This window comes from Panthera uncia, chromosome D1 (genome assembly GCF_023721935.1).
Source record: "Panthera uncia isolate 11264 chromosome D1, Puncia_PCG_1.0, whole genome shotgun sequence".
In the NCBI taxonomy this organism is placed as follows: Eukaryota; Metazoa; Chordata; class Mammalia; order Carnivora; family Felidae; genus Panthera; species Panthera uncia.
In genome coordinates, this window is record NC_064808.1 from 7,955,106 (window position 1) to 7,982,821 (window position 27,716).

Genomic DNA, 27,716 nt, shown 5'->3' on the forward strand with positions numbered 1-27,716 from the left:
CAAAAGGTGTGGCACCGCCTTCTCGTCACCGGGGGTGGAGTTACGTGTGGGTGACGTGGCGGCTTCTAGGCTTTGGTCGGGTTTCGGCGGCTTTAGCGCTTGGGGAGGAGGCGGTGACCACCCGGGAGACTGTGGTAGTGGTGGCGGCGGCAGGCGGCAGAGAGGAGGTAGGACTCGCTCTAGAAGGGGTCTGGCCACCGTGTCCGCTCTGGGCAGCGGCTTTCCGTGGGCGGCGACGGGAAGGGGGGAAGGGAACCTGGGGCGAGCGGGCAAGTCCTGCCGGCCCGGCTCGGGGTGAGGGAATACTTCGTCGTCCAATCAGGAAAGCCCCTGTTGAGAAAGACGTCGGCATTAGCTAATCGGTGGTCGCAGTCCCCCAGAAGGCGGGATTTGGGCGGGGGTGGGACTTCCTGTTTCAAATAAACACCTAGAGATTTTTCCCCCTTCCGCCCACCGAAGTGTGTCCTCCTCCTCAGGAGGTCCGTCACCGTTTCTCCCTGAGGAGTCGAAGGGATCCGCGGATACGAGAGGGCCCGGTTAGGGCCTGGGGCAGTTGCACAGGCCGGACTGGAGCCTCGGGGCCACGGGACCTGCCTCTGGCCCTGTCTCTGTTTCAAGGCCCCCGGCCCGCGCTCTGGCCGCCCGAGCCAAGTTGGAAGAAGAGTCTGAGGAGGGGGAACCGATTGGGTCGGAGAGCGGGCCCCTGCCCGCCGTGGGCCGGCCCCAGGATCCGCGGGTAGCTTTGGGCGCGAAAGTCCGTGCCAGGTGCAGAAGGGACCCGAGGATTTGCTGGCTGGGGCGGGGGGAGGGTGGGGGAAGGATTTATGGGGAAGGAAGCTGCCTAGGGAATGACACTCTCCCCTCCACAACAGTCCGAGGTTATGCGTCTCAATGATCCCGCGGAAACGCTACGGGTCTAAGAACACGGATCAGGGTGTCTACCTGGGTCTCTCAAAGACACAGGTCCTGTCCCCTGCAACTGCTGGCAGTAGCAGCAGCGACATCGCCCCTCTGCCCCCCCCCAGCGGCCCTGGTCCCTCCCCCTCCCAACACCATGTCTTGCCGGGATCGGACCCAGGAGTTCCTGTCTGCCTGCAAGTCCCTGCAGAGCCGTCAGGTAAGGACCAGGAGTGGGAAAGGCAGGAGCGAGCCTTACTGAAATCTGGGAGAGGCTGTGCTCCAGCACTGTTGATGGACTTATTTTGGGGGTGACACGATGGAGAGCTGATCGGGCTTGGAGGGGGCTGGAGGATCTACTAAGCAACAGGGAATGGGGTGGGCCAGCTATCTAGAGGCAAAGACCTAGACTTTTTTTGTGTGAGAAATCCCCCAGAGGGTAGGGTTGTTACTTTGCAAGGAATATCTCAGGGTGAGAGGTGGCTGCAGTATTTTTGGTTTGGGTAAGGAACACGTTCTAGAAAGAGCCTTTAGCTCAGAGACAGGCACTTTGAATACTGGTTCTGGAATAGTCCTTACCATACGTTTGCTCAGTGACCACAGAATATTGGGCCAGAAAGTCTAGTGGGACCTCAGTTTTTATATCTGTAAAATGAAAGAAGTTTTCCTGATAAGTAATTTTTGTCAAAATTCCTTTGCAGTGCTTTTTAAAAAAATTAGATTTCCTTGTTTCAGTCCAGACTTTCTGAATCAAAGTGGGCCCCGAGTGACTGCAGTTTGAAAGATTTTTACTGCTCTTCTGTATGATCACCAAGAGCTTTCCAGTTATCCTCTTTGATTTCCTGACTGGAGAAACAGAATGTTAATAGTGCCTGTCGTTTATTTAGTGCTTATAACGTACCAGGTATATGACTAAAGTACTTTATAGCCCTGATGCTGCTTGATTCCAGCAACTGCATTTTATACAAGAGGAAATAGATATTCAGAATGGTGCATGTCACTTGCCCCAACCCCTCCAGCTAGTAAGTGGTGGAGTCGAGATTTGAACCTGGGTCCACCTGTGCTCAAATCTGAGCTCTACGTGACAACTACTGACAAGATTAGACTGTCCGGTACAAGAGCTAGAGAGAATTTAGTGGGCACCTGAGGAATAGCGAAAGCTGGAAACGGGGAGGGGGAACTCAAGCTTCACCTCTTGATGTTGCTTTTCAGAATGGAATCCAGACAAACAAGCCAGCTCTGCGTGCTGTCCGGCAGCGTAGTGAATTTACCCTCATGGCCAAGTAAGTTGAGAGAAGTTACGTGGTGGGGTGGTGCGGTGTCTGGGAAGGAGTTGGCTTGCCTTTGGTGGCCTCGGCTGTGAGGGAGCTAATGTGGGAATAGGAATAGGTCCTGTCCTGCTCTTTATCCTAGTGCCCTCACTAATGCTTGCTTCCAGGCGCATCGGGAAAGACCTCAGCAACACATTTGCCAAGCTGGAGAAGCTGACGATCTGTGAGTTCTTGGGGTCTTTCAGAGATGGGGCAGTGAACCAAAGAGCTCTAAGGAACCGGACTCCCTGAGCCTTGTCTTTGACCTCACCCGTCCTGGCCTCATTTGTCTCTACAGTGGCAAAGCGCAAGTCCCTCTTCGATGACAAAGCAGTGGAAATCGAAGAGCTAACTTACATCATCAAACAGGTGAACTGCTAGCTGTTGGGAGCTAGCATTCCGGTCAGATCGCTTTCATCAATTTCCCCTTGTCTTGGAGGTCCAGAGCGAGTTTCTGGAGCCAGCCCCAAAGACCTTGCTCATCCATTGAGTCAGTGGACACTCTTTGGTCATGTGCTGTGTACAAAGCCCTGCTGGGCCCTTGCCTCACAAACCTGAGGCAAGAATTCCACCCTGAGGGCTTATTGTCTGTAAGGGGTATCTAGTCCCATACATTCGTACTCAGAACGAGTAGAAGGCAAGTGGCACAAAACAGAGCTTCAAAAAGATGAATGAGACAGCCTGAGGACGCTGGGAAAAAATGTTACAGAGGTGGGTGAAATCTGAACTGGTGTCAAGGCTTGTGTAGAGGCAGTGGAAGAACATTCCAGACAGAGGACACAGGGTGCAGAGGCACGGCTTATAAAAGAAAGTTCATGTCTTTGCTCAGATGTTGTTCGCCCAGGGAGGCCTACCCTGAGCGTGTTGTTTAGTCCTCCGGTGCCCCAAACTGTGCTTTTTATAGCACTTCATGCTTTCTAACATTCTGTATCATTAACTCACTTAATTTATTGTTTCCGTTCCCTCTCATCTACCTCATCCCAGCCCTCAACCAAAAAAAAAAAAAAAAAAAAAGAAAAAGAAAAAAAGAGAAAAATATAAGTGCCCCAAGAGCGGAGAGTTTTTTCTTGCTGTTTTTTCATCTTGGGATCATAGATGTATCCCAAATGCCTGTAATAGCGTCTGGTGTAGAAAAGGTGCTCCGTGTTTGTTGACTGAATGACCGCCGGGGAGAAATACCAGCCTGGAGCATGGATGGGCAGAGAGGCCAGGGAGGAGGCTGCCACCGCTGTCCAGTGAAAAGATGATGGTGGCAAAGGCCAGGGCAGACGTGTTCAAGAGGTGCCATGCAGGGTAGGAGAGAGAGGATACCAGGAACTATTGGGCGCTATTGCGTAAGCTTTGAAGAACCACAGCCCGTTCTCAGACAGTCCATTGGTTATGGTGTACCCTTGGGTAAGCTGCCTGACTACTCTGAGCTTCAGTGCCCTCGGAAATAAGAGGGGGCTGATAACAGCACCCACCTCGTAGGGTGGATGTGAGGATTCAGTTGTTTGTTTTTGGAGTCACTCACGTGATGGAGTGAGTTTTAGCTGCCTGGTTCTGGGGGACTCCCCAGTGAACAAGACAGATGGGGTACCTCCCCTTGAGGATTTCCTATCTGAAACTCGACAAGTAGAGTTTGTCAGACGACTTCGGGGTAGTGAATCCCATTAAAGACATAAGGGAAGTGAGTTCCTCAGGGTAGGGGCCTACTTTAGATGGGGTGATATAAGATAATCTGTGAGGGGCGCCTGGGTGGCTCAGTTGGATGAGCGTCCGACTCTTGATTTCAGCTCAGGTCATGATCCCAGGATCGCGAGATCGAGCCCCATGTCAGGCTCTGTGCTGAGCATGGAGCCTGCTTAAGATCCTCTCTTTCTTGGGGCGCCTGGGTGGCTCAGTCAGTTGAGCATCTGATTTTGGCTCGGGTCAGGATCTCACAGTTCTTGGGTTCAAGCCCTGGGTCAGGCTCTCTGCTGTCAGCACAGAGCCTGCTTTGGATCCTCTGGCCCCCTCTCTGCCCCTCTTCCACTCATTCAAAATAAATTAAAAAAAATTTTTTTTGAAAGATCCTCTCTTTCTTCCTCTCCCTCTGCTTCTTTCCCCTGCTCACACTCTCTTTCTCTCTCTAAAATAAAATTAAAAAGGAAAGGAAAGGAAAGGATAGTCTGTGAGAAGTGACTCTGAGACCTGAATGGTAAAGGAAAAGCCAGTTATCCAAAGATCTGGTGGGAGCACTTTCCAGAAAATGGGAATAGCAAAGGGAAAGGCCCTGAAGGGTGGGCCACCTTAATGCATCTGATAAACACGAAAGAGGCCAGTGTGGCTGCAGCAGAGCAAGTGAGGAGACTGGGAGGGGATGAGGTTGGGGAAATGGGCAGGGCTGGACCACACAGAGTCAGGTGTGAGCTTCGCAAAGAATTTGGTTTGTGTTCTAACTTGAGTGGAAGCTCTTGGAAGATTTTCAGCAGAGGGAGGACCTGCTCCATTTCTGGTTCAAAGCTCGCCGTGGTTGCTGTGTAGAGAGCGGATTGTTGCGGGTGGGCTTTAAGGGGAAGGTCATTTAGGAGGCTCTTGGCTATAGTTGAGAGAGCAAAGGTGGTGGTTTGGTCTAGAATAGGGTTAGAAGAGAAGTAGCTGAGCGGCTCGATTTGGAGCATCTGTTGGAATCGGCTGGGTTCTCTGTGGGCTCCGTGTAGGTTCCATGTGGATCAAGGGAAAAGAGAGGAGGACGGCTCTCCAGCGTTTGGTCTGGGCAGCTGGCGACTGGCGGTGCCATTTACCAAAACAGAAAAGGAGGAAGAAGGGGGAACAGGTTTTCGTTGGAGGTGGGGGGATTAGGAGTTGTCGTCCACGTTAAGTTTCACCACAAAGCGCAAGTTATAAGCTCCGTAGCGTGCCGTGCGGCGCACAGTAAACGAATATAAGGTGCCGAGTGCCTGGTCAGCGATCAGCCGAGTGTGGCTGCGTTGTGGCACATAGATGGGCTTAGGAGGTACGAATGTGTGACTTAGAAGCTTCCAGCTTGGGCACTTCGGTGGGAAGTGGTGCCGTTTTCTAAGCTAGAACTCTGGGGGGGGGGGGGATTTTATGAGGAGAAAACCTGGAATGCAGTTTTGGCCACGGGACTCTAGGGAGGGTGCATCAGCTCTGAAGGGACAGCCAGCCAGCAGTGAAAATCATCCATTGGTCTCAGGAATGGTTGCTGTAGGGCGGGGGGACACCTGGGTGGCTTAGTTGGTTAAGCGTCTCACCCTTGATTTACAGCTCACGTCACGATTGCGAGGTTCGTGAGTTCGGGCCCCGCGTCAGGTTCTGTGTTGGTGCAGAGACTGCTTGGTATTCTCTCTCTCTCACTCTCTCTCAGAATAAGTAAATAAACTTATAAAAAAATAAAAAAAGAAAAGAATGGTTGCACCTGGAATACTACCTGGGGCCTATTGGAGAAATTCTAGAAGTTGCCTAATCCAGTTTGTCTTCCAGCCTATTCCTTGAACTCACTATTCCTGACCTCTTCTCCCTGGGCTCCCCACCCCCAACCCCCTGGGCAAGCTTTCTCTGCCACTCTGTGGCCACCTCCTTCATCTCTCTTGTCTCATGTGGCCCTTGGTAACTTGCCAAGCCAGATCGGGGGGCAGAGGATGCCTTGGTCTGGTGTAGAAGGCCTGGCTGTGCTACGGTACCTCCTTATGTGTGACCTCGGATAAGTCACAGCTTTCACTCTTTTGCAATAAAAATATTTTTTTAATGTTTACTTATGTTGAGAGTGTGTGTATGAGTGGGAAAGGCGCGGGGAGAGAGAGAGAGAGAGAGAGAGAGAGAGAGAGAGAGAATCCCAAGCAGGCTCTGCACTGTCAGCACAGAACCTGACGTGGGGCTCCATCCCATGAACTGTGAGATCACGACCTGAGCCAAGATCAAGGGTCGCTGCTTAACCAACTGAGGCACCCAGGCTGCCCGCAATAATAATTTTTTAACAGAATTCTGTATATAAAAGGCATTTTGTTGATGTTTCTGGGCCATCGTGGAGACTTTGACTTCCCTTCTCCTGCCTACTGCACAGGTGCTTTGTCAGTCAATGTGCTCTGGGCTTGAGATTTTGGCCTTTGAAGCAGTTCTGTGGCCATGTGCCTGGCCTCACAGGGTAGAGTTGGGCCGTAGGGCGAAGAGGGTAAGCAAGTCATTTATTTACAAATGGATGAGACCAGGGGTGCCTGAGTGGCTCAGTCGGTTGGGCATCCGACTTTGGCTCAGGTCCTGATCTCGCTGTCCGTGAGTTCAAGCCCTGCATCGGGCTCTGTGCTGACAGCTCAAAGCCTGTAACCTGCGTAGAATTCTGTGTCTCCCTCCCTCTCTGCCCCTCCCCCACTCATGTTCTGTCTGTCTCTCTCTCTGTGAAAAATAAATAAACATTCAAAAAAAATTTGTATACAAATGGATGAGACCATATTTCGCCTCTTCTGGCTCTCCTCTGCAGGGACTGAGCCAGAGCAAAGTCCAGAGCTTGGAACATCCTAGCAGGCCCTTCTGGTCTGACTCTGAAGCACCCTCCCTCCCATTTGTAACTTCCGCCCTGCCCTCCATGCCAGAGCCGTCCATGCGGGAGAGACATTGGCTGAGGAACCCTTTGTTAACAGTTTTTCTGTTGGCTCTCCCTAGGACATCAATAGCCTCAACAAACAAATTGCCCAGCTTCAGGATTTTGTGAGGGCCAAGGGCAGCCAGAGCGGCCGGCACCTGCAAACTCATTCCAACACCATCGTGGTCTCCCTGCAGGTGGGACCTGGGGTTGGTAGAGGGGGAGGCAGAAGGGAGAAAGGTGTTGTCTTCCTTGGCTGATCCTCTCTCTCCTTTTCTTCTAGTCGAAACTGGCCTCGATGTCCAATGACTTCAAATCAGTTTTAGAAGTGAGGACAGAGGTAAGGAAAATCTGTAGGAGGGGTAGGAGTTTGGGGGTAAGGGCCCAAGGGAGAAATGGGGCAGGAACAAGTGGAGGGGTGAAGGTAACAGGGTCAAGGACCAACAAGAGGGCCTCTCTAACACGCCTGCTTCCCAGAGGCCTCAGGACCTTTGCATTTCTTCCCCAACCCCAGAACCTGAAGCAGCAGAGGAACCGGCGGGAGCAGTTCTCCCGGGCGCCTGTGTCAGCCCTGCCCCTTGCCCCCAACCACCTGGGTAAGTCATAGGTGACAAGGGGAGCCTTGAGGGGAAAGACCCAGTTCCTCTGGCTCTGATGGCATCCTCTAATCCCGTGATGGCAGCAGTAGGGTAGGAGAACAGACAAGCAAGGGACGTGCTAGGATTTTCAGAGGTCAAACCTCATTGCTGGCATTCGTGATCCACACTCAGTCTACCACATTCTCGTGTTTGGGGCTGACGTCAGTCACATGCAGTACGATGATGGTTTCTAATCTTTTCGTGCACTTACTTCATTCGCATTCTCTCACTTAATTTTGTTTTTAATGTTTATTTTTGCGAGAGAGAGAGAGAGAGAGAGAGAGATGAGCACAAGCCAGGGAGGGGCAGAGAGAGCAGGAGACAAAGGATCTGAAGTAGGCTCTGTGCTGACAGCAGCGAGCCCGATGCAGGGCTCAAACTCACAAACTGTGAGATCATGACCTGCGCCAAAGTTGGATGCTCAGTCAACTGAGCTACCCAGGCGCCCCTCTCTCACTTGTCACCACCCCCCTCTGGGAAAGCAGTTGTTACTATCCCCCATTTTACAGTTGAGGAAGCCGAGGCTCAGAGAGGTTAAATGATTTGTCCAGGGTCACAAGGCTATTAAGTGCCAGAGCTGGGATTCACATCCAGAGCACGTGGGCTTTGAACCTGAGAAGTGCTTTTTCTTTCTCTCCGTAGGGGGCAGTGCTGTGGTTTTGGGGGCGGAGTCCCGTGCCTCCGGGGATGTGGCCATTGACATGATGGACCCTCGGACCAGCCAGCAGCTGCAGCTCATTGATGAGCAGGTACCTGGGCTCTGAACTGGGGAGGAGATGCTCCTTTGTCCTCCCCTGTGGGCCACCAGCAAGGGCTGAAATGGGCCTTGCGTGGAATGGCAAGCGGGGACGGTCCTAAAGAGGCAGGCTCTACCCTGAGGAAGCTCCCAGTGCTCATGTGTGCTCTCTCTCCTCTGAAGGATTCCTACATCCAGAGCCGGGCAGACACCATGCAGAACATTGAGTCCACGATTGTCGAGCTGGGCTCCATCTTTCAGCAGTTGGCGCACATGGTTAAGGAGCAGGAAGAGACCATCCAGAGGTGAGACTCTCTCTTCCACCCTAGACAGAAGGACCTTCTCCTCTCCATAGGGTGGCATCCTAAAGCTCCCCCGGGACAGCTTGGTGCCCTTTGGAAGAGTAGAGTAAATCTGGCCCACCCACAGGGCCAAGTTCATCTGCGTCCATCCATTCAACAAGTGTTTACTGAGCACCAGTTTCATGTTTGGCGACGTTCTAGGTGTTGGGGGTGTAGCAATGAATAAGACAGTGGAGTCTCCATAGTATAGGTAACGGAAGTCAATTGGGCAGGTGAGGACAGCTGTTCAAAAGAATTGACAAGAAATTTCCGGGTAGTGATAAGGTCTACAGGGAGAATTATAACAGGATGACGTGTTAAGAAAGTGACTGAGTAGTTGCCTATCGATGGACTCTTAGGGTTCTTCCATATCTTGGCTGTTGTAAATAATGCTCCAGTGAACATAGGGGTGCATGTATCGTTTTGAGTTAGTGGTCTTTGGAGGGCTTTTTTTGTTGGTTTTTTTTTGGATAAACGCCCAGTAGAATTACTGGAGTGTATGGTAGTTCTATTTTTCTTTCTTTTTTTTTTTTTTAGTTTATTTATTTATTTTGAGAGGGTAGTGGGCAGAGGGAGAGAGAGAATCCCAGTCAGGCTCTGCATTATTGGTACAGATCCCAACACGGGGCTCAAACCCACAAACCGTGAGATCATGACCTGGGCTGAAGTTGAGTCGGACGCTTAACTGGCGGAGCCACCCAAGCGCCCCTATTTTTAATTTTCTGAGGAATCTTCTTGCTGTTTCCCACGATCTCTGTATTAGTTTACATTTCTACCAACTGTGCACAAGGGTTTCTTTCCTCCACATCCTCGCCGACACTTGTTCTTTCTTTCTTTTGTTTTTTTTTAACCATTCTGACAGGCAGGAAGTCACGTATCTCATTGTGGTTTTGGTTTGCATGCTGACGAGTGATGTTGAGCATCTTTTCATGTGCTTGTTGGTCATCTGGATGTCTTCGCTGGAAAAACATCTACTTAGACTCTGCCCGTGTTTTAATTGGATCGTTTATGGAGTTCTTGCTGTTGAGTTGTATAAGGTCGTTCTAGATTTTAGATATTGGCCCCTTATCAGATATATGACTTGCAAACTTTTCTCCCTCACAGTAGAAACGAACTTTGCCGATCATTTTCTTTGTTGTGCAAAAGCTCTTTAGTTTGGTTGTGCTCCCATTTGTTATTTATGCTTTTGTTGCCCTTGCCTGCGACGTCGGGTCCAAAACACATGGCGCTAAGTGATGTCAAGGAGTCTACCACCTATGGTTTCTTCTAGGATTTTTATGGTTTCAGGTCTGACATTCGAGTCTTTAATCCGTTTTGAGTTTCTTTTTGTGTATGGTGTAAGAAAGTGGTCCAGTTCCATTCTTTTGCATGGAGCTGTCCAGTTTTCCCAACACCATTTATTGAAGTGATTGTCTGACAGTTACCCATTGTATAGTCTTATCTCCTTTGTTGTAGACCAATTGATGTTACGTGGGTGGATGTATTCCTGGGCTCTCTCTCATGTTCCGTTGATCTTTGTGTCTGCATTTGTGCCGGTATTAGTTACTACGGTTTTTTTTCTTTTTCTTTTTTACTGTTTATTTTGAGAGAGAGAGAGAGAGCGCGCGCGCAAGTAGGGGAGGGCTAGAGAGAGAGAGGGAGGGAGAGAATCCCAAGCAGGCTCTGCACCATCAGCGCGGAGCCCGACATGGCGCTTGAACCCATGAACCGTGAGATCATGACTTGAGCCAATACCATGAGTTGGACACTTAACCGACTGAGCCACCCAGGCACCCCTGATTACTAGTGTTTTATAGTATAGTTGGAAATCAGGGAGTGTGATATCTCCGGCTTTGTTCTTTCTCAAGATTGCTCTGGCTATTCAGGGTCTTTTGTGATTCCATAAAATTAGTGTAATTTTTGATAAGGTTGGATTTCTACCATTTTACTGTTTGCTTTTTCTTTTTCCTGTTTTCGTAAGTGGCTCCTCTAGGGATTACATCATCAGCTTTTACAGCCTCCTTCATGTGAAATGGAAGAACTTCGCAACCCTCTCATCCAGCCTTTACACTCTAGTTGTCGTATCTGTTGCACTTACATACGTTCGAAATCCCCTAATCCAGTATTATGGTTTTTGTTTCACAGAAATTAAAAGGAAAAAATTGTCTTTCGATTTACTTCTCTGTTGACCATTTCCAGCGCTCTCCATTCCTTCCTGGATATCCAGTTTCTGTCTGGTATCACTTCCCGTTAACCTGAAGAACTTTCTGTAGCATTTTTTGTAGTGCAGATCTGCTGGCATGTTTTACTTTCCTTTTCTCTGAAAATTTTTTTATTTCACTTTTATTCTCTTTCCCCCCCCTTTTTTTTTTTTAATGTTTTTTGTTTTTGAGAAAGAGAGAGAGAGAGAGAGCGAGAGAGAGCATGAGTGGGGGAGGGGCAGCAAGAGAGGGAGACACAGGATCTGAAGCAGGCTCCAGGCTCCTGTCTGTCAGCGCAGAGCCCGACATGGGGCTCGAACTCCCAAACTGTAAGATCATGACCTGAGCTGAAGTCGGCGCTCAACCAACTGAGCCACCCAGGCACCCTTCTTTCCCTCTGTTTTTTAAGTTTATTTATTTTGAGAGAGAGAGCGTGCACGCAGGGGAGAGGCAGAGAGAGAGAGAGGGAAAGACTGAGAATCCCATGCAGGTTCCACACCGCCAGCGCAGAGCCCAATGCAGGGCTGGAACTTACGAACTGTGAGATCATGACCTGAGCTGAAACCAAGAGTCAGATGCTTAACATACTGAGCCAACCAGGCGTCTCTCTCTCGCTCTCTCTTCTTTGAATTTATTTATTTTGAGAGAGACAGACAGACAGACAGTGTGTGGAGAGAGGTGGGGCAGAGAGAATCCCAAGCAGGCTCTGAATAGTGCAGAGCCCGATGCTGCGCTTGAACTCAAACCGTGAGATCATGACCTGAGCTGAAGTTGGATGCTTAATCAACTGAGTGACCCAGGTACCCCTCTTTTGTTTTTGTTTTTTTTTAAACGTTTACTTATTTTGAAAGAGAGAGAGTATTATAGCAGCATGTGTGCACACACGAGCCGGGGAGGGGCCAAGAGAGGGAGACAGAGAATCCCAAGCAGGCTCCGTACTGTCAGCAAAGAGCTGTCGCGGGGCTCGATCCCACAGACCATGAGATCATGACCTGAGCTGAAAAGTCAGGACACTTAACCGATTGAGCCACACTGGTGCCCCTGTTTTGTAGTTGTTTTTTTTTGTTGTTGTTGTTGTTATTTTTATTTATTTTAATTTTTTAATGCTTATTTATTATTGAGAGACAGACTGCGAACAGGGGAGGGGCAGAGAGAGAGGGAGACACAGAATCAGAAGCAGGCTCCAGGCTGTCAGCACAGAGCCCGACGTGGGGCTTGAACTCACAAACCGCAAGATCATGACCTGAGCCGAAGTCAGACGCTTAACCAACTGAGCCACCCAGGCACCCCGTTTTTTTTTTTTTTAAGGTTTATTTATTTTTGAGAGAGACAGAGCACAAGCAGGGGAGGGGCAGGGAGAGAGGGAGACACAGAATCCGAAGCAGGTTCCAGGCTCTGAGCTGTCAGCAGAGTCCAACGCGGGGCTCAAACTCATGGACCCGCGAGATCATGACCTGAGCCAAAGTCGGACGCTCAACCGACTGGGCCACCCAGGTGCCCCCGTTTTGTGTTTTTAAAGGTAGGCTCTATGCCCAGTGTGAACGCACAACCCCAAGTTCAAGAGCCGCAGGCTCCACTGGCTGAGCCAGCTAGGCGACCCTACCCTCATTCTATAGAGAAGGATGTTTCCCCTGGTTATAGAATTCTGGATTTATGGTTTTTCTCTTTAAGCACTTCAGATGTATCACTCTACTCTCTTTTGGTCTTTTTTGTTCTTAATGAGAAGGCAGTGGTAACATGAACTGTTTATGTGATGTCTTTCTCTCTGGCTACTTTTCAGTTGTTTGGGGGTTTTTTGTTTGTTTTGTTTTGTCTTTGTTTTTCAGCAGTTGACCAGCATGTGTCCAGATGTCACTTTCTTTGCATTTATTTCTCTTTCTTGGGGTTGGCTGAGCCTCTTGAATGTGTACATTTGTATCTTTCACAAAGTTTCAGAACTGTCTGGCTGTTACTTACTCAGACCGCCCCAGTTCCTCACACAATTTCAGCCTCTTCAGCTCAGTACAAGGGGGGCCAGCGGCAGAGAGAGGGGCAGAAGGAGATGTGGGAGGTAGAGGAATCCACACGGCTCCGCGTGCCTGCCCAGTTGCTCTTAGGCCTTTTGGCAGCACGCAGTCTTGGTTGATCTTTATTCCCCAGGGCGCCTAGCAGAGTGCTTTCACGCTGGGGTATAGGTCGAATGAAACTGGTGAACACCTGGATTTGTATAAAGCAGGTTTCCCTGTGCTGATCCATTAAGCAGCCTCACATATTTAATTAGGCAGAGGTGAAGAAGATAGGTCCCTGGCCTCACGCTTGGAGATTCAGATTCCGTGGATGTGAGTGGAGTGGCCCGCCAGGAATCTCCCATTTTTATGTAAGCTCAGAGGGTTCTTCTATTTATTTATTTTAAATTTTTTCTTTAATGTTTTATTTTTGAGAGAGAGGGAGACACAGAATCCGAAGCAGGCCCCAGGCTCCGAGCTGTCAGCACAGAGCCCGACGCGGGGTTCGAACCCACAGACTGTGAGATCATGACCTGTAAGCTCAGAGGGTTCTGCTGAGCATCCAAGTTTGAGAACCACTGGTTAATAGGATGTTTATTTATTCAACAACTATGGTACCGGCCATTTATAAGGTGCTGTGAGTACAGCTGTCTTGGTCTTAGAATCAAGAGACTTTAAAAGACTGACACTTACTTGGTTCAACTGGTACCTCGGGAACTCCTTACTGGCTTGTTCCACAGACACTCCACAGCTCCTCAGGCTGTGATGTATTTTGAATGTTAGAATATTACTGTAGATCCAGTGAGACAGAATTATAAAAGGCATTGGGGTTCTGTGTCCATCGCGTACGTGTTTTAAATAGTTAACACGATAGCACGCGTGCAACTTTACCTTCTAGTCTTCCTTGCAACAGCGTCCTAAGTATCTTTCAGCGTCAGTATTCTTTTGGTCGTTGGTTTAGCAAACACCTGTTGTCGCGGCTGCGAGCTAGTCCTGCTGGAAATGGGGATAGGACGGTGAAAGACAGTCCTGGTCCTCGTGGAGCTCATGTCCACCCGGAGCGTCATACGCTGACAGTTGCAGTTCAGCATGGGAAGGGCAGGAAGTGAAGGAGATACGGGAACTCAGACTAGGTACCTCTTTCTAGAAGTAAAAAAAATACCGAGCTAAGTCTTGAGGAGGAATGCCAGCCGAAGAAGGGGAAAGAAAAGGCCATTCTCTGGGGTAGGGGGGGCGGGGAGGACCAGCTCAGAAATGAAAAAGAGCTTGGGTGGATTCCAAGAATGCAGCACTACCGCACAGGGCATGGGGGGTGGTGAGGGAGGAAACCGGAGGGGGCGGGGCCGGGTCGCAAAGGGCCGGTGGCCACAGCAAGGAGTTTGTGCTCAGGGCGAGAATACAGGATGAAGTAGATTGGCGCTGGGTAAAGGGACGAGCTTTGTTCTGGACATGCCGAGTGCCAGATGGGACATCCAAGTGGCATGTGATGTGTGGTCTGATACTCACAAGAGACTTGGGGGAGTCTGTGGCCTCCCTGATGAGGGAGGCCTCAACCAACTAAGCCACCCAGGGGCCTCTTAAATTTTGTTTTTAATGTTTGTTTATTTTTGAGAGAGTGCAGGTGGGGGAGGGGCAGAGAGAGAGAGGGAGACACAAAATCTGAAGCAGATTCCAGGCTCCGAGCTGTCAGCACAGAGTCCGACGCGGGGCTTGAACCCACAAACCGTGAGATCATGACCAGAGCTGAAGCTGGACGCTTAACCAACTGAGCCACCCAGGGGCCCCCTGAAAGGATGAAAGTTTTAAAATAGACCTAAACTTGGGGCGCCTGGGTGGCTCAGTCGGTTAAGCAGCCGACTTCGGCTCGGGTCATGATCTCGCGGTCCGTGAGTTCGAGCCCCGCATCGGGCTCTGTGCTGACAGCTCGGAGCCTGGAGCCTGTTTCGGATTCTGTGTCTCCCTCTCTCTGACGCTCCCCCCGTTCATGCTTTGTCTCTCTCTGTCTCAAAAATAAATAAACGTTAAAAAAATAATAATAATAATAAAATAGACCTAAACATTCTTCTCTTTGCTTCCTGCATGCCGGTAGATCTGGATTTGAGCACCCTCTTTAGAAACCACTGATGTAGGGGCACATGGGTGGCTCAGTTGGTTGGGCATCTGGCTCTTGATTTCAGCTTGGGTCATGATCTCATAGTTTGTGAGCTCGAGCCTCATATAAGGCTCTGCGCTGACAGTGTGGAACCTGCTTGGGATTCTCTCTCTCCCTCTGTGCCCCTCCCTCCCTTGATCTCTCTTTCTCTCTCTCAAAATAAATAAATGAAATAAACTTAAAAAAAAAAAAAGTAATTTAGTCCTAAGTTCTTCAGTATGTGGATTCCTGGGTCCCATCCTAGACTTTCTGGACGTGAGACATGAGAATTTTCATTTAGGGGATGCCTAAAAGGTGTTTCTTTGAAAAGAAAAAAAAAAAATTTAACATTTATTTATTATTGAGAGACAGAGACACAGAGCCTGAGCAGGGGAGGGGCAGAGAGAGGGGGAGACACAGAATCTGAAGCAGGCTCCGGGCTCTGAGGTGTCAGCACAGAGCCCAACGCAGGGCTTGAACTCACAAACTGTGAGATCATGACCCGAGCCGAAGTCGGATGCCCAACCGACTGAACCACCCAGGCACCCCAAAGGTGTTTCTTATTTTTTCTAAGGGTATGAAAACTGCTGATCTGTTACTCTCTTTGTTTTCTTTTTCACACCATTTTATAAATTATGAAATTTCTAACTAGAAAAGTGGGGAGAATAGTACAATGAACACCTATATGTTCCTTTTACCCAGATTCGCTTAGTATTTTATCGTATTTGCTTTCCTTCTCTCTTTTTTTTTTTTTTTTTTTTTATTCTGAATCATTTGAAAGTAAGTGCAAAGATCATGATGTTTTTATCCCTGAATACTTTGGCACACATCTGCCAAGGTCTGGTATTCTCCTGACCGGCCACAATGCCATTATCATAGCTAAGAAAACGAACAGTTCTCTAGCACTGTCCAGTATTTAGTGCATACTGAAATTTCCCCAGCTGTTCTTAAAAACTGCTAGAAAAGGGGGCGCCTGGGTGGCTCAGTCGGTGGAGTCTACGACTTCGGCTCAGGTCATGATCTCACGGTCTGTGGGTTCGAGTCCCGCGTCGGGCTCTGTGCTGACAGCTCAGAGCCTGGAGCCTGCTTCGGGTTCTGTGTCTCCCTCTCTCTCTGACCCTCCCCCGTTCATGGTCTGTCTCTCTCTGTCTCAAAAATAAATAAACATTAAAACAAAATTTTTTTTAAACTGCTAGATAAGAGTCGCTAAAATGCTAAAAGCATTTTTTTTCCCCCTTCAAGACCCAGGCAGTATTGACAGGTGGCATTAGATTGTTTTGCCTCTTTAGTCTGCCTTCTGAAGCTTTGCTTCTCGTGGCACGGACTTTCCTTTCAAGAGGCCAGTGCCTCTTACAGAAAGTCCCACACGTGTATTTATCCAGTGTTGCCTCACGATTGGATTTAGGTTCTAGATTTTTGGCCAGCTGTGTAGGTGATTGTTATCAGTAGGCACGTGGTGAGGTCATCCTTTTCTTGGCGATGCCAGGTTTGGTCACTTGTTGACTGTGGTGACCATCCCACCAAGTTTTCCATGGGGTAACGATTTGAGGCCGTGTGAACTTGCAGCTCCTTCCGCCCATGATGGTCCTTGCCTGATTCATTTGTAACATTGTATATGGCAACATGGCAATTCTCTTATTCTTTCCTCTCTGCTACATTTTTACAGCTGGAATCCTTCTGTAAAGAAGGAGCTTTCTCAGGGCGCCTGGGTGGTTCAGTCAGTTGAGCATCCTAACTTCGGCTCGGGTCATGATCTCACGGTTCCTGAGTTTGAGCCCTGCTATGCTGACAGCTCAGAGCCTGGAGCCTGCTTCAGATGCTGTGTCTCCCTCTCTCTCTGCTCCTCCCTTGCTCACATCCTGTCTCTCTCTCTCAAAAACAAACATTTTTAAAAAATTAAAAAAAATCTTTTTAATGTTTATTTGTTTTTGAGAGACAGGGAGAGAGAGACAGAGTGAGAGCGGGGGAGGGGCAGAGAGAGGGGGAGACACAGCATCTGAAGCAGGCTCCAGGCTCTGGAGCTGTCAGCACAGAGCCCGTTGTAGGGCTGAAACTCATGAACCGTGAGATTGTGATCTGAGCCGAAGTCAGACGCTTAACTGAGCCGCACAGGTGCCTCCCCCCATTTTTTTTTTTTTTTTAAAAAGGTTTCTTGGGCGCCTGGGTGACTCAGTTAAGTGTCTGACTTCAGCTCAGGTCATGATCTTGTGGTTCGTGGGTTCGAGCCCCACATCAGGCTCTGTCCTGACAGCTCAGAGCCTGGAGCCTGCTTCAGATTCTGTGTCTCCCCTCTCTCTCTGCACCTCCCCTGCTCGTGTGCGCTCTCTCTCTCTCTCTCTCTCTCAAAAATAAACAAACATTAAAAAAAATTTTTTTTAAAGGAGGTTTTTCTCTTTAAACATTACTAGGAATAATGGATTATTTTTACTCAATGTAAGATAATCCATTACCGTTATTATTTTATATTTATTTATTTTGAGGGGGGGAGGGAGGGGGTAGAGAGAAAGGGAAGAAGATTATCCCAGGCAGGCTCTGCACCATCAGTGCAGAGCCCAATGTGAGGCTCGAACTCACGAACCATGAGATCATGACCTAAGCAGAAGTCGGGCACTTAACCTACTGAGTCACACAGGCACCGCCATCATCATTGTTATTATTTTTTAATATTTATTTTAGAGACAGAGTGTGAGTGGGAGAGGGGTTAGAAAGAGGGAGACACAGAATCCGAAGCAGGCTCCAGACTCTGAGCTGTCAGCACAGAGCCTGACATGAGGCTCGAACCCACGAACCATGGGATCATGACCTGAGCCAGAGTTACACCCAACCAGCTGAGCCACCCGGGTGCCCCATCATTATTTTGTTATTACGGTCAGATTTCCTAAACCTGGCCATGTGGAGCTCCTTAAAGGCAGCTTCTGTATCCTCTGAACATGACCCAACTCCTCTGTTGGTCCTTAGGAAGCTTTGGGGAAACTTACACTCCGAAAACTAAAATCTCAGATCTCTGAATTGTGGTCAAATAATCTTTCCAGTCCCTAGGTTTAGTGTTTTCTTCCATTCAACCTCCTTTTTATTGTCATCCCCAACATACACACACCTTCTCGTGCTCTGGGTTTTCCTGCCTCTCCATCCATCCACCCCTTTGTCCTCCCCACCTTGCAGACTTGTTCCCTTTCTATTTTCTTCAGCCTTCTTCCCAAGCCATTATTTTCCACCCCCGTCATTTCCATCTTTACTCCCCCCCTACTTTCTCCGAGTATCCTGCCAATACCTAATTTTTCACCACCAGTACCCTCTCCCATTAGTTTTCATTCATGGATTCCCATTTAAAATCTTTCTTAGGCCAAGGGTGCCTGGGTGGCTCCGTCGGTTGGGTGTCCTACGCTTGATTTCGGCTTGGGTCGTGATCTCATGGTTTGTGGTTTCGGGCCCTGAGGCGGGCTCTGCACTGACAGTGTGGAGCCTGCTTGGGATTCTCTCTCCCTCTCTCTCTCTGCCCCTCCCCTGTGCATGTTCTCTCTGCCTCTCTCAAAATAAATAAATTAATTAAATTTAAAAAGTTTAAAATCTTTCTTATGCCTGACTGCATTGACTATCCATTTTTGTTAAGTAAAGCCATTCCTAATGGTCAAGATGAGCTTTCTGGGGTATGCCAGTGGAATCCACACTGAGAAATGAAATTCCAGCCCAGAGGTAGGAAACCTGATACTAATTGAGTTATAGCCACTCTGATATAAATAGGGAATCATGTACAGTCCAGGCTCCTGTATCCGAATTCGTTTTAAATGTATTCATGTGTGTAATCTCTCCACTTAACACGGGGCTTGAACTCAACAACCCCAAGATCAAGAGTCACATGCTCTTTTGAATAAGCCAGCCGGCACCCCTGGGCTCTTGTATTTGGACAGAGATTAGTTCACAGTTCTCACGAGCACCTTCTGAGGACCTTGGGCTTACAGCCACTGGCCCAGCCTCTCATGTTCCAACTGGATTACAAGGCTCCACCTTTTTGGTCCCCAGAGCTCACAGAGGTCTCTGCTCCCAGGGACTCCCTTTGCAAAGACCTGGGTTTGCATTGGGTTTTCAGGATTGCATATGCAGTTTGGCGGGGAAATGTTTTATTTTCCTCAGCGGTGTCTCAAGAGGTGGCCCTTCGTCTGAGGACTTCTCTATATGCTGGAGAGACATGTTCGACTAATTGCAGGGCTTTTCTTCTCCCCTGACTTCCTGTCCATATCATGCAGTTTTTCTTCCTGTCTTAACTCAGAGCTGGGATTTCCTAACTCTAATGATCTATGGACGTTCCCCCCCGCCCCCCGCCCCCGCCTTGTTACAAATTCAATACTGTTTTTTAGACGAAAATCAATAAATCCTGATGAGCAAAAAATTCAAATAGCCAACATTTTGGCGGCTCTTACTAAGGGTTGGGCACCTTCTGTTAACTCATTTAAGGCCGACAACAACCGGAGAGGCCGGGTCGGTGTATCCTCATTTTCCCTCCTTTGCAGTTGAGGAAAATGAGTCGGGAGGCTGAATGACTGGCTCAGGATCATAAGCTAATAAGTTGCAGAGCTAATTTTCAAACCAGAGCCAAGACTTGTCTACGTTACCCTTCCAGAGCTTTCTCTGGACACAAGTGCGTATACACAAAAACGGGATCACAATGTATGTACCTACTTCCCACTCCCACACGTTGTGACTATCTTCCCGTGTCCGTAACTATAGTATAATAGCCTTCTTTTTAATCCGGTGTCCTTCTCTTTCCTCTTTTGGCTCTGTCCCCAGGATCGACGAGAACGTGCTGGGAGCCCAGCTGGATGTTGACGCCGCCCATTCAGAGATCCTCAAGTACTTCCAGTCGGTCACCTCTAACCGGTGGCTCATGGTCAAAATCTTCCTCATCCTCATTGTCTTCTTCATCATCTTTGTGGTCTTCCTTGCCTGAACCCTCTCTACTCTGAGGCACTTCGTGGGGGTTTGGAACCCTTTTGGGAGGGCAGGTGGCCAGTGCTGCCGCTGAGCCTGTGCAGGGTGCCGGGGAGAAAGGCCCTGTTTCCCTAGAACTGCTGAGAATGGCCACTGCCCCTGACCCCTGACCCTTTGCCTCTGGCCACCCTGTCCTCCCCTCACCACCCTCAGGCCCACGAAACACACGGTTCTGGATTTGTACTCTGCTGTGAAGTGGCTGGAAGAGAGCAGAGGCCAACTGGGGGCCTGTGGAGGAGGTTGTCTCCGCTAGGTAGGAGATTTTTAGAAACTCCCCAGCCTCTTCCAGAGGAAACTTTGGCAGCAAAGGGAGATGATGCCGTTTCCCCACCTTCCTGCGAGTGAGGAGAGGAAGCGAAACTGCCCCCCTGGGACCAACTTTCCCATCTGGGTTAGAATTTGACCTTTCTTCTTCCTTTCTTCACCACGTGAGGCAGGGGGCCCTGAGCCCCTCGGCTGCCCGCACAACCCCAACTCTGGCTGCTGGTGACCCTCTCTGCCAAATGTGCTGCAGCCCGTTTTCTCCCAATTACAGCAAGACTGTCAGCCTCACTGGCCCTGTCGTCATTTCTGGGTGGGAGCGTCGAAGGGCCTATGCAGTGAGCACACCGCCCAGTACAGGGACCGAAAGGCCAGGCCAACGGCTTGAAGGGCCAGGCTTTGGGTCCCATGTACACAACTGCCTCCAGGTGGAGGAGGACTCAAGTGCAGCATTTCATTAGCATGGAAACTTCCCTTCGGAGGGGGAATCGGGACCCCAGAGGGGGTCCTTGTTTGGTAGCAACTTCCAGGACCATCTCTAGGAGCATCTGTACTTGTTTCAGCTGCATCCTCTGACCAGCTGGCCCCGTTTTTCCTTACGCTGGATGACACAGGAGCTCTGCCTGCTGCAAGGAGTGAAAGGCGAAGAATCTGTTCCCCGCTCCAACTGAGGCTCTTGGTCCCCTCCAAGCCCCTCATCCAAGCCAGTCACAGGAGGATGGAGGCCTGCCTGGAATATCCACCCTCTGGGGAAGTTCATATGCTTCTTGGCCAGGACCCACAACCAAGTTTCTGAGGTTACTGGAGTCCCTCCCCCCCCCCCCATCTCACACACCCCAAAAGCAGCTCAAGCTACAGGAAAACAATAACCATACACCAAGCTGGCCCTAGAACTGTGGCGAGGGTCGGGGTGGGAGGGTGGGGAAGTCGCCTAGGAGAACCTATGGCTTTTCTAGCCAAGGCATTTTACTAGGTCCCCTTGGCCTCTGTTCACCGGGTGTCTCGCTTGCATCCTCACTGCCCAATTGACACAGAATGTAGGTCTGGCCCAGCACGTCTGTGGTGGGTGAGGAGGTTGTGAGGCCAATTGCTTGCCAAAGTCGGAAGTGCAATGCTCCTTTGACTCGGCAACTCTTGGGAGGATGTGGAGATCGGAAATTCATTTATTTCACAAATGCTTGTTGAGTTCTTGGTGCGTGCCAGGCAGGGTACTGAGCCAGGGGTTAGAGAAAAAAAAAACCAAACCACCCATGAATTTGTCGAGGACCCTGCCCTCTTGGGGTTTACGTGCTAGTTTTCTATTGCTTGATAATCCATTTTATAGATGAGGAAAGCGTGGTATATATCCGCAGCTGGCAAAGGGTTGGGCCGAGACTTAAGTACTGAGGTCTATGAACAATCACTCCCGCTCCGAGGCCCGGGCCTCCCATTCCTCGGAGGGCCCTTCGCGCGACCCCCTTTCTTGTTCCTCTCGGAGTCCTGGGCTGCACCAGCCTGCTATCTGCTCCGGCGCTAGCCCCAGAGGTGCCGGCCTAGCTGATGCCCGAAGAAAGAAGAAAGCAGACCGCGGGCCGACTGGGCCCGCCCCAACCTTGCGCGAGCTGTCGGCGCCCGGGTCTCTGGTGCGGTAGGCAGAGGCGAGCTCCGCCCCGACCCAGCTGCCAGCCGAGTGCGCACGCGCAGCGGGCCGCGCTCCTTCGGCGGCACCGCCCACCACCGGGGGACGTCGGCGGCGCGCGACGTAGTTCGCAGGATAAATGCGGTGGCGCCGGGCGTAGGAGCGATTAGGCTGGGGTGCTTGGGTGTTCGGACGTTTGGCGGGGTCGTGGCCCGCGCCTGAACCTGCCCTGTTTCTCGCTGTGCCATGGCGGACGAGGGGAAGTCCTACAACGGTCAGTGCTGGCTCTCTGGGCGGGAAGCGAGGCGATCTGGGGCCCGGTGGGCGGTGCCGGCCTAGGCCGCAGCCCCGGGGCGGGAGGCCGCGAGGGGCCGGGTGTCCGCGGCGGGGGGGGGGGGGGGGGGGGGGGGCGCGGCGCGGGCCGGGGGCGAGGCCACCCGGGGGCCCGGCCTCCATCGAGGCTGAGCGCCCGAGGCGTTGGCTCGGGAATCCTGGCGGTGCGTGGAGCTTCGGCTTGGAGCGGGTGGCTTGGCGGCGGGGTGGCGAGATTCCTTTGAACTTTGTAGGTGGTTGATGCTTGTCAGTTCAGTTTGGCGGCCAGACTCTTCCTTTAATGTGAGTCATTGCCCGCCCAGTTCATCGGCTGCCCGTGTGCTGCTTTCCACCTCGTCCAGTCTGTCTTGCCCCGCCTCCCCTGCGGCCTTGGCTTTGGCTTAATGTTTTAGACCTCCACACCAGCTCCCTGTGCTAGTCCGAACACTACACTGGATTTTAGTCCAGAATAGTGGGTAGGAGCGCAAGAAGACCGAGGTTTGAATCCTGAGTTGTCTTCACTAAGCTTGAGTGAAGTCCATTCCCGGGTCTCACTTTCTGTCCCCGTAAGGAGGTAGTAACAGTATTTATTTTCTTAGTGTGTCCGTGTATGTGCTAAAATGAGATCATTCATATCAGGTGCCTGGAGCATAGTGCCTGACACTGGAGAAAGTTCTCAGTGAATGTTAGCTGTGCCTTCTATTCGTTCCACCCCCCCCCCCCCCACCCACCCCAGGGTCATTTCTTAGGGTTCATTGTTTGCAGAGTCCTTACTAAGCAAGAGGCAGATCTTTTTAGGAATCACAGACCTTTTTTTTTTTTTTTTTTTTTTAAATAAGCCATTCCTACACACCAGGATTCAGAAGGTCATGTTACCTGAGAGCAGTCAAGGACCCTTGGTTAAGCTCCCCGAGCTGTCATTGGAACCTGAGTCTCAGGAGTTGTCTCCTGAGTTAAAAGGCATTTCTGGGGGCACCTGGGGTGGCTCAGTCATTTAAGCCTCCGACTTTGGCTCAGGTCATGGTCTCACAGTTTGTGAGTTTGAGCCCTGCGTTGGGCTCTGTGCTGACAGCTCAGAGCCTGGAGCCTGCTTCGGATTCTGTGTCTCTGTCTCTCTCTGCCCCTCCCCCATGAGTACTGCTCTGCCTCTGCCTTGGTCTCTCTCTCAAAAATAAATAAACACTAAAAAAAAAAAAAAAAAAAAGATTTTTTTAAAAAGGCATTTCTGGCCAAGGAAATGAAGAGTTCACTCCCAAAACTTCAGAGTGGCAGTTTGAGAACAAGAGTTTTTAAAAAGCCTTTAAATTGACCACCTTTGTAACTGTATGCCGTTTGTCCTCTGTATGCAAAAGTATTGTTTACTGAAAGCTAATGTAATCACTGTAATTGGTTGATTTTAGAAGATGTGAGAGAGGTCACCACCCAGAGTTTGAGAGGGGTTAAATAGATTTGGGAGGCTAAGAAAGCAAGTTTCAGGTGAATTTCCCCGGGGGTCCGAGTTGTGTCTAGTTCTGCTTTGGGTCCATTCACACTTCCACATTGTGCTTCTCTTCTCTGTTAGTTCCAGTTTCTGATTCCTTTTCCTAAAGCCCTACACTGTCTTCCAGTAACATTTCCCTCATGCCGCCATGCCACAGAGAGGGTTCTCTCTCAACAGACAGAAGTTTGCAGGGAAGTGGTCCCTGTAGTTACTGTGTATCTCATCCGATAGCAGGGTGCTGGATACTGTGACTGCCCCAGCAAGGTAGCTGGACTAGCAATGTACTTTCTAACTGATGTTCTGCTTTTAACCCCAGAGCACGATGACCGTGTTAGTTTCCCTCAAAGAAGAAAGAAGGGCCGGGGTCCCTTCCGGTGGAAATATGGTGAGGGGAACCGTAGGTCTGGAAGAGGAGGTTCTGGCATTCGGTCTTCCCGCCTGGAGGAAGATGACAGAGATGTAGCGATGAGTGATGCCCAGGAGGTTCCCCGAGTACGATAGTAAGTAACCAGTTGATCTGGTTTGAATTTAGCAGCCCATTTGTTTGATAAAGCTCTCTTACTGGCCACGTCATTTCTCTTTCCACCTGGAAAAGTGAGGGATGCCAGGGCCAGCTTACTGGTTGAGCAGTCTTAGCTGTAATCCTGACAGCGGTGTGGGCAGGCCTTGGAGAAGACATGCCTAGTGTTTGTGGGCATTTTGTTCTCTGCTTCCCCATAGCATCCCCTATGCTGCCCGACCCAACCGTCGAGGTGACAGTTGGCATGATCGAGACCGCATTCATGTTACCGTGCGGAGAGACAGAGCTCTTCCAGAGAGAGGAGGGGCTGGCACCAGCCAGGACGGGACCTCGAAGAACTGGTTTAAGATTACAGTGAGTGTCTGGGGAAGTGGATGTGCAAGGGAGACAGGGAGCTGGGCTCAGAATGAAGGTTTCTACTTTTCACGTGACAAAATCAATCTCTTCCTCTGTTTTCTCCACAATCAGGTGTCTTTCCTTTCTTCTAGAACACCCAAGAGCAGGTTAAGAAAAGGAGTAGGACAAGCAGGATGCTGGGGGGGGGGGGGGCAGGGATGGGGACACCATCTAAAGGGAAACATGAAAACTGGTTGGGAGATGGAGTAATTCCTCTGAATGCCTCCATTTGGCTCAAGCCAAGTGTGGGGCTTCGGGTCCCTTAAGTTCCCTTAAGTGAAATCATGACCTTAACTGAAATCAAGAGTTAGACACTTAACTGACTGGGCCACCCAGGCACCCCAAGAAATGCTAAGTTTAAATGGACAGAAAGGAGGGCAAGGAATCCATGTCTGGCTTGAGTTAAAAAAAAAAAAAAAGAAAGAAAACAAAAAACTTTTAACTGGCCCTTTCTTTAGAAAACCTTGTGAGGGTCGGCGGAAGGTGTGAAAGGAGTAGACCGGGGCTCCTGGTCAGCCTTCGTTCCACATTGTTCCCTTCTCTCCCTCTCGTCTAGATTCCTTATGGCAGAAAATATGACAAGTCATGGCTCCTGAGTGTGATTCAGAGCAAGTGCAGTGTCCCTTTCACCCCCATCGAGGTGAGATAAGGCCTGCGTGGCTGGCTGGGCACCACGGAAGGCGAGGGGCCAGCTGGACCAGGGGCCCTGGGCTCCCGAGTCTCATGCTCTTGTTTCCTCTTTGTGCAGTTTCACTATGAAAACACGCGGGCCCAGTTTTTTGTTGAGGATGCCAGTACCGCCTCTGCGTTGAAGGCCGTCAACTATAAGATTTTGGATCAGGAGAACCGAAGGGTGTGTGTCAGGGGCCTGGCGTGGCTGGGGGTGGGTCTTGGGCCCGCTGCTTAGGCCTCCCCGGAATTCACCCTGCCCTCTGTGTCTCCCGTGCAGATCTCTATCATCATCAATTCTTCTGTCCCACCCCATTCTGTACAGAACGAGCTGAAGCCGGAACAAGTGGAGCAGCTAAAGGTGAGGCAGGCTCGCGTCCTGTTTCCCTCCAGTCCCCCCACTCCCCCCACCCCCCCCCCGCCCCCCCCCCCCCCCCCCCCCCCCCACAGAGCCCCAGTGACCACCAGCCCATTTTCCCTCCCCTGTAGCTGATCATGAGCAAACGATATGATGGCTCCCAACAAGCGCTTGACCTGAAGGGCCTCCGTTCAGACCCAGGTATGGCTGATAGCTGTCCCGCTCAGAGAGGTGGGGACCGAGCGGGGGGATCTGTCAGACGGGGACGGTTTGAGAACGGTTTGGTACTAACTCTGACCTGGGAAAGCCCTCTCAGACTCGCCCTTCCTTCCTTTCTGTGTGCTGAAGACTTGGTGGCCCAGAACATTGACGTTGTCCTGAATCGCAGGAGCTGCATGGCGGCCACCCTGCGGATCATCGAGGAGAACATCCCCGAGGTGAGGCCTTTGTCCCGTTTTGAGAGGGGAGGAGGCGGGGTGGGGTGGGTAGGATGGGGTTGGGAGGCAGATGCGTCTCTGAACCCTGTGTTGGTGGCGCTTCCTCTAAACTTTCCTCTGCCCGCAGCTGTTGTCCTTGAACTTGAGCAACAACAGGCTGTACAGGCTGGATGACATGTCCAGCCTGGTGCAGAAAGCACCCAACCTGAAGATCCTCAACCTCTCCGGAAACGAGGTGAGGCAGGAGAGCCCGGTTGTGGGCAGGGTGAGCAGAGGGGGGGCCCCCGGGAGGGAGTTTCCGAGCTGGGACTCTCGCTGCCTCTCCTTACCGGGGTCTCTTGCCCGCTCTCTGTCCCCGTCTCTGCAGTTGAAGTCCGAGAGGGAGTTGGACAAGGTAAAAGGGCTGAAGCTGGAAGAGCTGTGGCTCGACGGAAACCCGCTGTGTGACACCTTCCGAGACCAGTCCACCTACATCAGGTCAGTTGTGGCCTCTGTCTCCCCTCCCGGGGACCTTCACCCCCTGGGAGGCTGAGCTAATGCACCCTGACCAGCGCCCGTCTGCAGGAGCTGTGCAGCCCTGAGCTGGAGCCGCCTGTCCTTTGGGAGGATCACGTGCTCCTCCCTTCGTCTGTCCGTGTGTCCCAGCTTGGCCCCAAGGTCTCCTCTCCTTCCTTCTCACCTGACTGCCTGTTCGCTGTCCTGTGGTCTTGCCTCTTCCTTCCTGAACACTGCCTTTTCTAGAATCTCCCTACCCTACTGTTCCAGGAAGGGCACCTCCCTTTTTCTACCACGACCAGGGGGTGTCTTGCGTATGCCCCGTACGTGGAGCTGCCTTGTGCTAAGAGCCCGGTATTCCTGGGCTGAGAAAGCCCTCCCTCCCCGGGACTTCCTGTTGATGGGCCTTCCCTTCTTTGTCTCACGACGGCCCCTCTTGCCGTGCCAAGAGGGACTCTCCTCTCATGGTCCACGTGCCCAAGGCTGTTGCCTGGGCTTTCCCACTCGTGCTGAGGTGGAGGACTCCTTGGAGCTGGTGCCATGCAGTGTGTCTCTCCTGCCCGGAGCTGTGAGCTGGGCCCTCCCTGGAGAAGAAACCTGGGTTCCCCAAGCCGTGTGATCAGAGCCGGGGCCCCGCCAGCAGGCGAGGGCGTCCCAAGGCAGGTGCTGGGCGTGGAGGCCACGGGGGCAATGGCTACCAAGGAGACAGAGAACTGACCCTCTCGGGGGGCGCCGCCCCGCCCTCACTCACACACCTCACGTCACCCTGCTTGGCCCCGGAGGATGGCTGGTTAGCCAGAGACGGGTAAGATTCCTCAGGGAAGGAACAACCTAAGACAGGCACAGTCGCAGAGGGGCCATCAGGAGAGAACTTGGGGGCCAACAGAGGTGGGGCACAGACCCTCACCCCCCCAACTTTGCAGGGGCCTGAACCCTCAACCTTCTGAGGGAGGTCTCCCGCCCCCATGGCTGCTTCGTTTCCCACGCCCAGCTCAGATCGGGACCCAGGTAGCCGGCAGAGACCTGGACGACAGCAACTGCCCTCTCGCTGCAGCAAGAATTTGTTTTCCGTTTCTACCTTGGACCACAGGGAAAGGGGCAGCTGAAGGAAAAGGCTGTGTTGGGTGTCTTCTTCCCTTTTTCCTTCCTCGTTCTTCTAAATGCCTCCTTGCCTGATAGTTCTTTCGCCTTTTCTTTGCTTTCTCTTTCTTTTCTCTCTCTCTGCTCCCCCTCTGTCTCCCCCATCTCTCCCCTGCCCCATCCTACCTTCTCTCTTCTTTTTTTTCCCTTTTCTTTTCTTTTCTTTTCTTTTCTTCTCTTTTCTTCTCTTTTTTTCTCTTTTCTTCTCTTTTCTTTTTTTCTCCTTTCTTCTCCTTTCTTTTCCTTTCTTCTCCTTTCTTCTCCT

At 50.9% G+C, this 27,716-nt stretch overlaps 2 protein-coding genes across 3 annotated transcripts in view; both read left to right on the top strand.

Annotated features, from left to right (window-relative positions):
- The first annotated feature begins 66 nt into the window (after positions 1-66).
- Positions 67-20,317, top strand: STX5 (syntaxin 5). Its single transcript, XM_049644298.1, is given in 12 exon segments — positions 67-167; positions 873-1,014; positions 1,016-1,117; positions 2,110-2,180; positions 2,336-2,391; positions 2,506-2,576; positions 6,849-6,965; positions 7,052-7,108; positions 7,283-7,364; positions 8,049-8,155; positions 8,326-8,447; positions 19,565-20,317. Coding segments are annotated over 11 exon segments (1,068 nt in total). The 5' UTR covers positions 67-167; positions 873-891; the 3' UTR covers positions 19,725-20,317.
- Positions 20,318-21,716: 1,399 nt separating this feature from the next.
- The window catches only part of NXF1 (nuclear RNA export factor 1), a 10,585-nt gene continuing 4,585 nt past the window's right edge, over positions 21,717-27,716 (top strand). The window contains exons 1-10 of one of the 2 annotated variants that reach the window (XM_049644214.1): positions 21,717-21,918; positions 23,753-23,936; positions 24,157-24,310; positions 24,909-24,992; positions 25,101-25,205; positions 25,347-25,382; positions 25,511-25,580; positions 25,728-25,816; positions 25,944-26,051; positions 26,184-26,293. In XM_049644214.1, the coding sequence (XP_049500171.1) occupies positions 21,891-21,918; positions 23,753-23,936; positions 24,157-24,310; positions 24,909-24,992; positions 25,101-25,205; positions 25,347-25,382; positions 25,511-25,580; positions 25,728-25,816; positions 25,944-26,051; positions 26,184-26,293 (968 nt within the window). In that variant the 5' untranslated portion in view covers positions 21,717-21,890. Of the gene's footprint in view, positions 21,919-23,752; positions 23,937-24,156; positions 24,311-24,908; positions 24,993-25,100; positions 25,206-25,301; positions 25,383-25,510; positions 25,581-25,727; positions 25,817-25,943; positions 26,052-26,183; positions 26,294-27,716 lie in introns of both variants that reach the window. The other variant, XM_049644205.1, reaches the window with a different exon arrangement.